Consider the following 9176-nt stretch of genomic DNA (forward strand, 5'->3'; position numbering starts at 1 on the left):
CTTCCACTGGAGCAGCTTCCAAACCCCTGTGTCCAACCTGGCTTCGAGCACCGTAAAGGCAGTGAGAGCCTCTCCATGCCCGCAAAGGGGATCAGCCCAGTGCAAGCAGACAGAAGGAAACGCATCTCCTCGGGCCTGGAGATTCCTGGATAGAGCAATCAGCCATCCATCAGAGTGACAGCCCTTAGCAAGCGGGTCCCCCGGGGCTCATCGACTTGCAAACCTCCATCCCGGGGGCCACGACCCAGGAGACAACAGATGGGCTGAACTCATTTAAGCCTTTCCTTCCTTTGATGTCCCACTCAGCTACCAGCACGATGAACAGCAGCGAGACACCCATCTCGTTAAGCCAGCAAGGGAGACACCGGCTCCATCGCTCCCTTCCCATTCTCAGGGACAAGCTCCCTGCAGCTCCAAGGGGCCTTTCCGGACCAGCACAGTCCTCCCCAGTGGATTAAAGCAAAGGCACGATCAGATGCACTCACACCCCCTTGTTATGGCAGCCACCCCCCCCCCCCCCAAATCCTGCCCCCAGCCTCATCCCCTTTGCCCCATCCACCTCCATGGAAAGGAAAACCACGTCCTTACCGAGCTTGGGCAGCTCTGCCGGTGGGTTTATCCTTGTCTCTGTCCTGCTTTCCTTGCTGGCGGCCGGTTTGTGAGAGCCTGCAGTTTTCCTTCCACCTTTATAGGTATAGGAATCCGCCATCTCTGAAAGAAGCAGGAGAGGCACTAAAATTCACTCCTCGGAGCCGGGAGCAACACATGCTGAAAGCAAGGAGCGCTGCTGGGGAGGGAGGGAAAGCCGGGATCTATCCCCCAGCTGACAGAGTCCCACAAAGAGAAGCAGCAGGATGCGATTCCCGGGATTTGTTCTAGAGTCGAGCAACGCCACAACGGACATGGCTGAAAAGCTGCTTTATTATAGGCTGGTTTCCCCTCCACATCCTACAGCAAAGACTTTAATGATGGGCTGCCTCTGCCCCGAGAAGCAGGGAATAAATGGCTTTTCCTCATCGTTTATTCCTCGCCTTTCATTTGAGACACCCAAAGAAAAAGAAAAGCAGAGTGAGTTTTAATGAGCAGATGTAGTGATAAATTTCCAATTTTCCTTATTAATGGGAAACCGTTACAAACTGAGGAGTGGGGACGTTATCTGAATTTTCCCTATTAATAATTCAATTTGGCTGCTCTATAAATAATGCACATCAGGAATTATCGCACAAGGCCCACGCCTGCTCCCAATGGAAGCGGGCAGCAGGACACCCCTCTCCTTCGGCAGTGCCATGGGGGGGATCCAAGCACCTTCCTCCATTCCCAACAGGACAAGCAAAAGATGCATCTGAGGATGGGGCTGCGCTGGGAGCGTCAGGGTCTTGGGAGGTGATTCCCTGGACCACCATGGATGAGACCCTGGATGGGATGGGGCGCTGACAGCGTGACTATGGGAAGTGCCAACTAATGAATTCTTCACCCCTGCTCAACCCACGCAGAGAGATTTGATTCCTCATCCCAAATTCCTTCAACAGGATCACACTTAGCATCATTTAACTCAATGGATTGGATGCACTGAGCACCCACATTCATCCTGCCTCTCCTTGTCCCCAGAGGGATGCAGAGCTCAGGAGAGCATCCCGGATCATCGGCCATGCCATCAACATGTAAGATGCAAAGGCCCATCCGTCCTTTCTGAGGTGCCCCAGGGATTTTCCATGCGGGATCAGGCCCATCGCATGCAGCGCACGTGCTTCAAGAGCTGGCAAAAGCTTCCGGCACGTGTTCGGCCGGTGACATGTATGCGGTTGCATGGACACAAAGGTTAACGGGATCAAGTGAGACATTCCAGCCTTGGCAACAGGTTCTCTGGCGTTTGCTGGTGAACACAGGGAATGTTGACTCAGCTCACTTGGAGTCTTTTGATGGGAGACCTGAGCTGCTCGTGGGGATGCTGGGATCCCTGCGGCCTCTTCCCAAACCACAGCTCCACTCTCACTTGTGTGAGACCATCCCTGATCCTCTATGTATGAACACACCAGTCCCTTCCTTCCTCTCTTGTCTCCTGGCACCTCTTAGTGATCCTCAGACAAGCTGCTCAAAGAAGACCCACGGAAGACCAGTGAACTGAAAGCTGGAACAAGACCTCAGTGCTTTACAACAGGGGAACCCACCCAGCCAACACCTTTATCCAACCTGGGCCAGTGCTGAAACGCAACCCTGCCCCTTGTGAGCACTGGGGCAAAGGCAGAGCAGGACCTCACACACTGAGTGGTGGCCACCAGCAAAGCAAGCAGTGAGACCCCAGTGCAGGGCTGCTGTTGGATCACGAACCTCCGTGCCCACCTCGCTGGGCAGCTCAAGGAGCACTCGCAAAGGGCGACGCACAGGGCAGACCCCAATGATGGCCACATGCCCACGTCCTGCACCCCAAACACCCTATGGCAGCGCGCACCAAAGCACCGGAGCAGCAGCGATGCTGAGCATCACCTCCAACATTGCCTGCCCAAACCCATCGCCACGAGGTGCTCAGCTCAGCTCTGCCCCTTACATCTGTCCCCTCAAAGGGATCCTTTCCAGCCAGCATAGGAGGTTCTGAACATCTTCTGCTTTTCCATACCAAATACCCCAGAGATCCCAGAGGAATTGCCCTGGGGCCAGTGAGCAAAAATCAGCCCCTTGTTGGTTCTTTCTCTGTGATGTCCAAACTTCTCCCTCCTTTTAGGGTAACACACGCTGAAACTGGGCAAGAGCCCGTGCCCTTCCCTGCTTCCATGATGGTGAAAACCCTTCTGCATCCAGCACTGCGAGAAGGTATCGGCAGGTCCTGCCTGCGAGCAGGGTGAGGATGTGGTGAGGGAAGGTTGGGAATAGCAGCATCTTCACTGATGACGCCTCCAGCTCCTCTTAGGTAACTTCTTACAAGTTTGCAGCAGCATTTCCCAAGTGTCCCACTCCAGCTCCAGGAAAGAATTCCCGTGCCAACATAGGAACCAGTGTGAGATGAGCAGAGGCTGAGCTGGAGGTGCTGAGGTGGAAGCCTGCGGCCACAGGAAAAAGGGAGAGAAGGTTGGGAACCCGCTGTGCCAAGGGCACCATTCCGGAGCCACCAGCACAGCCACGTGCTCCTCTTGACAAGGAACGACAGTGTCCCAGGCGCTCACAGCCCCAACGGGCGCTTTCCCTCCATGCACAGCCTGGAAAGTGGGAATAAAGTGGAAAAGGACAACTAACTCCATGTATAAATGCCTGTCCGTGACCTCGGAGCGGGTCTGCAGGAGCGCAAACACAGCCAGGGATGCTTGTGACGCTCTCAGCTCCACGATGGCCTCATGGCTTCAAGGGGGAAAGCCACCCATGGGTGCTGAGCACCGATTCTCCTGGCGGGTCTCCCAACCCAGTCCCATTGCTACGGATGCTCTGGACCCAAACTGGCCACCCATCGATGCGCTCCAATTTACCAACAGCTCCAGAAGCAGGCAATGCCAAAGGCGAGCGAGCTGCTGCCCTGCCCACGGTGCCACGGACCAGGCAGGATGCGGGCAGGGATGTGACAAGTCCAGCGCAGATGACGCCGCCAAAGGACGCTGCCTCGTCCATCACTCCTGGAGCTCCACTGCCAACCTGCAACCACGGCCACGCAACCTCCCGGGACCGAAGCCGGTGGAGCCGCGGGAGATGCCTCCTCGGCAGGGATCAGATTTACCCTCTCCGGAGGCTTCCCATGGAGGGAGCGAGGCGCTGGCGAAGCCCCGCAAAGCCGTGCCTTGGGGCGGCCGCTCTCCATCCCCGCCCGCGGGCACGGCTGCGGCTCCGCTCCGGATGCGGTGAAGTTTGCGCCGGCAGCACGCTGGGGCCGAGCCCTCCCCTTCCCCCGGCCCCGGGCACGGAACCACCGGGGCAAAGCGCACGCTCGGCCCCGGCGGACAATGAGCCCTCGCCGCGCCGAGGCGGGCGCCGGCCGCCCCGCAGCCCGGGCGGGCACGGGCGCTGCTGTCACCGCCCGGGCCGGGCCGCCCCGGGCCCGTCACCCCTGCCCGCGGCCTGCCGGGGCCCAGCGACGGCCGGCGGGGACGGGAGGGCCGGGCCCGGCCGCGCCGCCGGGAGGGGAAGAGCGAGCGGCAAAATGGCGACGCGGCGGCGGGCGGAGCGGAGCGGAGCGGGGCCGCCGAGCGCAGGGGGTCCCCGGCGCGGGGGGCCGGGGGGCTGCGGGCCGGGTGTCGGTGACGGCGGCGGGGCCGGGCCGGGCCGCAGCTCGGTGCTTACCTCGGCGGCTGCGGGCCGCGCTGCGGGGCGCGCAGGGCCGGGCCCCCCCCCGGCCGGCGAGGCGGTGCCAGCCGCGGCTGCGGGCCGGGCCGTGCGGGGCTCCCCGGCGCGCCCACACCCGCGGCAGCGCCGCGCTCCGCTGCCGCGCTCCCGCCCGCCGCCGCCGCCGCGGCTCATGCGCGCTCCCCGGCCCGCCCCGCCCGGCCCGGCCCGCCCCGCGCCCAGCACCGGCCCCGCGCCCGCGGATCTCGCGTGGCTCTGAGGAGCGACCGGGACCGGGGCTGCGAGCGGAGCGGGGCGGGCGGGGGCTGAGCCGGACCGGGGCGGGCAGGGCCGGGCAGGGCGAGGCGGGGCGGGTCCGGGCCCTTTCCCACCCCTCCAGGGTGCGGGCAGCGCCGTCCTGCCCCTTGCCCTGCCCCTTGCCCTGCCCTGCCCGTGTCCTGCCCGTTATACAGTCCTTCTCGGGTGTCCTGCCCGTTATCCTGCCCTTCGCGGTGTCCTGCCCGTTATCCAGCCCTGCCCGGGTGTCCTGCCCGTTATCCAGCCCTGCCCGTTGTCCTGCCCGTTATCCTGCCCTTCCCGGGTGTCCTGTCCGTTATCCTGCCCATCCAGGGTGCAGGCAGGATGTCCTTCCCATCTTTCTACCATCCAGGATGCAGGCAGGGTACCCTCCCTGTCATCCGCTCCTCCAGGGTGCCTTGCCCATCTTCTACCCCGCAGGGTGCCGTGCCCATTATCCTGCCTCCCATGGAGCCGGGAGGATGCTTTGCTCGTCCATCCCTGCTCTAAGCCCGAGCTGCAGGCAGCTTCCAGGAGGCTGCGGAGCCTCCGCGGCTCTTTGGGCTGAGGTTGGATGTGAGGCTGGTGCCGTGCCCACAGGACAGTCTGGTTTTCCCATCTCCTGCTCTCGGGGTGTCCCCGAGGAAGCTGCCACAGGGCAGAGCCAGCCTTGGTTACTGGCACCGGGAGCACTCAGCTGGGTCACTGGGAGCACTGGGATCCAGCGCCTCCATCCGAACGCCCACAGCAGCCCAGCAATCCGGCAAAACCAGGCAAATTCGGCCCCGGGAGAGCAAAATCCCGAGCAGCCGTCGCTCCCGGGGCCAGCCTGCACCACCACCGCCCGGCGCTGCGGGACCGGGGAGGCCCCGTGGCGCGGGCACGCCAAAGCAAACCGAAAACCCCAACCCCGATCCGAGCTGGAAGTTCCCCTGCGGTTCCCCCCCCCCCCCCCCCCCGCTTTGTCTCCACCGTGGGGAAAGAGCTTAATTAATGTCTGTGGAGAGCAGGGAAAGCTTTGTGTAATTGCTGGGTATTATCCGCGGAACGGAGGGTGATCAGCGGGGTGGGAGGGACGGGCACAACCCACCTCCTTTGTACAAAACGAGCCGCATCCGAGGCGCTTTTGCTTCCCAGCCAACGAGCTGCCTGCCGGGAGAGCTGTGAACCTGCAGCAGGCAGCGAGGCAGCTGCCTGCTGGGGCGGTCAGGCAGCTTCACATGGGACCTGGCAGCATCCTCAGCACCTTCCAAGTCTCCTCCTCACTACAGGGCTATAGATGGTACCCGCGCTCCTCCGCTGCAGCATCCCAATGGTCACCGCGTGCACCCTGCGTGTGTGTGGAAGTGCCACTGGGTTTTTGCATCTTCAAAGCACAGTTTGGTGTCTTGAGGAGGAGAGGGTGATGCTCAGAGCCTGGTCACCCGTGGGGTCTTGCAGGGGCTTGGGAAGCAGTTGAGGTATAGAAACTCTGAAGTAGTGCAATATAAAGGCAATCACAGATGCTATTTTTCAGGCCACGCTGAGCAAAGGGAGCCAAGGAATGGACTTGAAAAGAACAGCAAATGTTGAACAGATGCTGAGGAGTGTTTTGTTTCACGTGCAGAGTTGTACCGGTGTGGAAGAGCTGTGCTGGGAAGGGGAGGAAGGAGAAAGGAAGAGCAGCGGGGGCAACAGTGCTGCCTTTCTCTATGTGCTTATGGAAAACCATCACATCTCCTCTTGCTTCGTGACATCATCCTCGCAGATGCCATGGTGGGGACAGGACCACATGTGTGCGAGGCTGTGATTCCCCCGTGCTCCAGGGTCACTATTCCCACCATTCCCATCATTCCCACTGCACAAGGCAGGAGAGGGCAGAGGAAAGGAGCACATAAATGCTGGAGAAGGTGCTTGGCAGCAGAGATGAAACAGTCCAAGCTGTTGAACATGCAAATTAAATTGACACAGCCCCCAAGAAGAGGAGCAGGGGCACAAGCCATTATACAGCTGGCATCAGATGGATCCTGGTGTGCAGAGCATCCTACCCAGCTTCCCCCAGAGGCTGAGTCCTTGGTGTGGATTCTCTTACAGGACAGGCAGGGAAGAATCTGATCTTCTGGCTGCAGATCTCCTGGGGTATTGGGACCAAAAGCCAGGGCTGTGCCTCTCATCCAGGCTGGGGCAGATTCAAGGGGCACTTACACAGGGAGTAACTTTAGAACACATTAACCGAGCTGGCCCAGCAGTGCTTTTCAGGCTGGTAACTTGGGTAGAATACAATGGATGCTGGGTTTGCAGAGCCTTTTCTGCATGGGCCAGCACCAGCATCTCTCCTGGGAGGGTGGTGGGATGCTCAGTGCATGGACTGAAAGGGACTGGGAGGCCAGAATTTAACCCATGTGTGCTAAGCCTCATGTACCAGCGCAAAGACAGGCGAGGGGAAGCACACGACGTGATGCCAGACGTGGGACCTAGCACTTCCATGTCTCCCAGAGCTTTATCCTGGGATAAAGGATCACAGCCAGGTCCAGAGCCTGCAGACCCCCTCAGCATCCTGCATCCCTGTTATCCCCAGAGTCAGGGATGGACAAAGCCCCTTGGACCATCTCCTTGCTCCCGCATCCCTAGGATGGGCTGAGCAGCGGCTGCTTTGGCTGAAGCAGAGCGATCCCAGAACAAAGAGAGCACCGCTGCTGGTTTGTGGAGCCGCATCCGGGCCAGCCCCAGCCTCCTCCCCAGCACGCTGCCTCCGCAGCCCGGGCCTCTGATTGGAAACCGGAGCCTGCGATGACTGCGAGCTGTGAATGATGCTGATGGCTTGGTTTATTATTTCTTTCTTTCCCCTCCCTGGGCTTGAATGCATTCAGCAAATATAAGCAAAAGGGAGAGGGGGGGGAAAAAGGAAGAGCAAGAGAAAACCCGAACAGATTTAATTTCAGATAGGGTGAAAAGCAGAACGGTCGCAGTGCAAAGAGGGAAGGTTAACGGAGGAAATGCTCCTTCCTGCAGAGAGAAGTGGGGCTCCCAGCAGCCCTGAGGCTGTTCTTTATTATTGATGGGGGGGTGTGCTGGCACTGGGGGCATCTCCTGCAGTTAAGCAGTCCCAGGGCACTGGGTTGGGTCCCTGGGGACCCACAGCCCCATGGAGAGGCCAGGGAATGGGGCAGGATGGGGGGACCTCTGGCTTGGTGATGAAGCTGCAAAACCACCACACAACCCCCCAGATCCTCCCTTCCTCTGACAGGAAGTGGCTCATTTTAGTTGGGGGCTTGAAGGTTTCTACTGGCTCCCCCCATTAACAGCCCATGCAAACGCACAGCTTGGGAATGTGCCAAAACCAAGCCCAGAAAGAGCTTTCCCTTCCTCGAAAGGCTCAAGTGAAACGCTGTGGTTGATTCAAGACGTTCCTGGTTTCTTTGCAGCCAGGCTGAGGAACAGCTCTGATTGACCCAAATGATACTCATTTGGGGACAAATGACTTGGTTCTGGGCTGAGCTTCAAGAGGCTGGGAGCTCCCAGCCTGCAAATGCCATCTCCCCCTTCCTCCATAGCCCCGTGTGCTGCCAAAGGGACCTGCGCTGACCCTGTCGCAGTGTTGTCAGCACCCAGCATTGCTACAGACCCAGTGCTGAAGCTGTACCGGCATCCACCCCTCTCCATCCTTCCCAGGAGCGTTTCTGGCTCCAGGGATGCAGGGCAGCCATCCGTGAGCTGAGGATGGGGTCCTGAAAATGAAGGAAGTGATACAGGAGAAAAAACTGAAATGAAGCAATTATCCCTGCTCCGATACTTTCTAATTAAGGGAACTGTCACCCTTATTAAGAGGCTGTTAATTCATTGTCATAAGTCACCACCAGAGTGCAAGTACCAACGATGTGCCTGGGCCATGGGAGTGAAGCAGCATCCCTCCTCCCTGTGCTGCTCCCCGAGGCCATGGGGCAGCTCCAGCTTTCTGGAAGCAATGCCCTGCTCCCTGCACCACAGCCAGTGCTTTGGGAAGCTGTAAGCTCTGCCGTGGTGCTTACATGGGCAGGGATGAGCCCATCATCTCCCCCTGCATCCCTGTGCCTGCGCGCTCTGCCCTGCTCAATGCATGCGTGGTGCAAAGGATGCGGTGGTTTCTCAGCAGAGGTCGGGTCTTGGATGCTCTGGGTGAACCAAACCCCCATGGGGTTGCTAAAACATCCCCATTCCCATGGTTAAGGCCAGTGTTTTCCCCAGCATCACCTCGCGCTAACAGCCAGCTCCATCTCCGGCAGGCTCTCATTATGCATTCTGCATGGAGGGCACTACATCAGCTTAATTAACAAGGTAAGAAAAACGGGACCTTTGAGGAAACCTTAATTATATTATCCATCTCACCCTGAGTGGCACCTGATCCATCCCAACACTGCGCTCAAGTTCATTAGCAATGAATCAAGATTGATTAGTGCTGGGCGTGCAGCGAGGGCATGCTGGGGCGGAAGCTTCTGCCGACATCGCTGCAGGACTCTGCATGTCCCCAAGCACTGGCTCATCCTGCAGCACCAGGCAGCTGGAATAGGGACCAGGACTCTGGGATAAGGCAGCCGGAGGTTTGCCAGCACTGGGGTGCAGCTGCTGGAGCATCCTAGGAGCAGTCGTTTTGCTGTATCCCAGTGTCTCCCCCAGCATCT

The 9176-nt window shown here is 59.4% G+C and overlaps 1 protein-coding gene across 2 annotated transcripts in view; it reads right to left on the reverse strand.

The window, feature by feature from the left end:
* ZNF512B (zinc finger protein 512B) overlaps positions 1–4346 on the reverse strand; it is a 29732-nt gene extending 25386 nt beyond the window's left edge. Inside the window, exons 1-2 of one of the 2 annotated variants that reach the window (XM_065691767.1) lie at positions 4261–4346; positions 589–711 (exon numbers count right to left, since the gene is read on the reverse strand). In XM_065691767.1, the coding sequence (XP_065547839.1) occupies positions 589–709 (121 nt within the window). In that variant the 5' untranslated portion in view covers positions 710–711; positions 4261–4346. Of the gene's footprint in view, positions 1–588; positions 712–4260 lie in introns of those variants that run through there. The other variant, XM_065691768.1, reaches the window with a different exon arrangement.
* Positions 4347–9176: the final 4830 nt, after the last annotated feature.

The sequence above is a fragment of the Lathamus discolor genome, chromosome 11 (genome assembly GCF_037157495.1).
Source record: "Lathamus discolor isolate bLatDis1 chromosome 11, bLatDis1.hap1, whole genome shotgun sequence".
Lineage (NCBI taxonomy): Eukaryota > Metazoa > Chordata > Aves > Psittaciformes > Psittacidae > Lathamus > Lathamus discolor.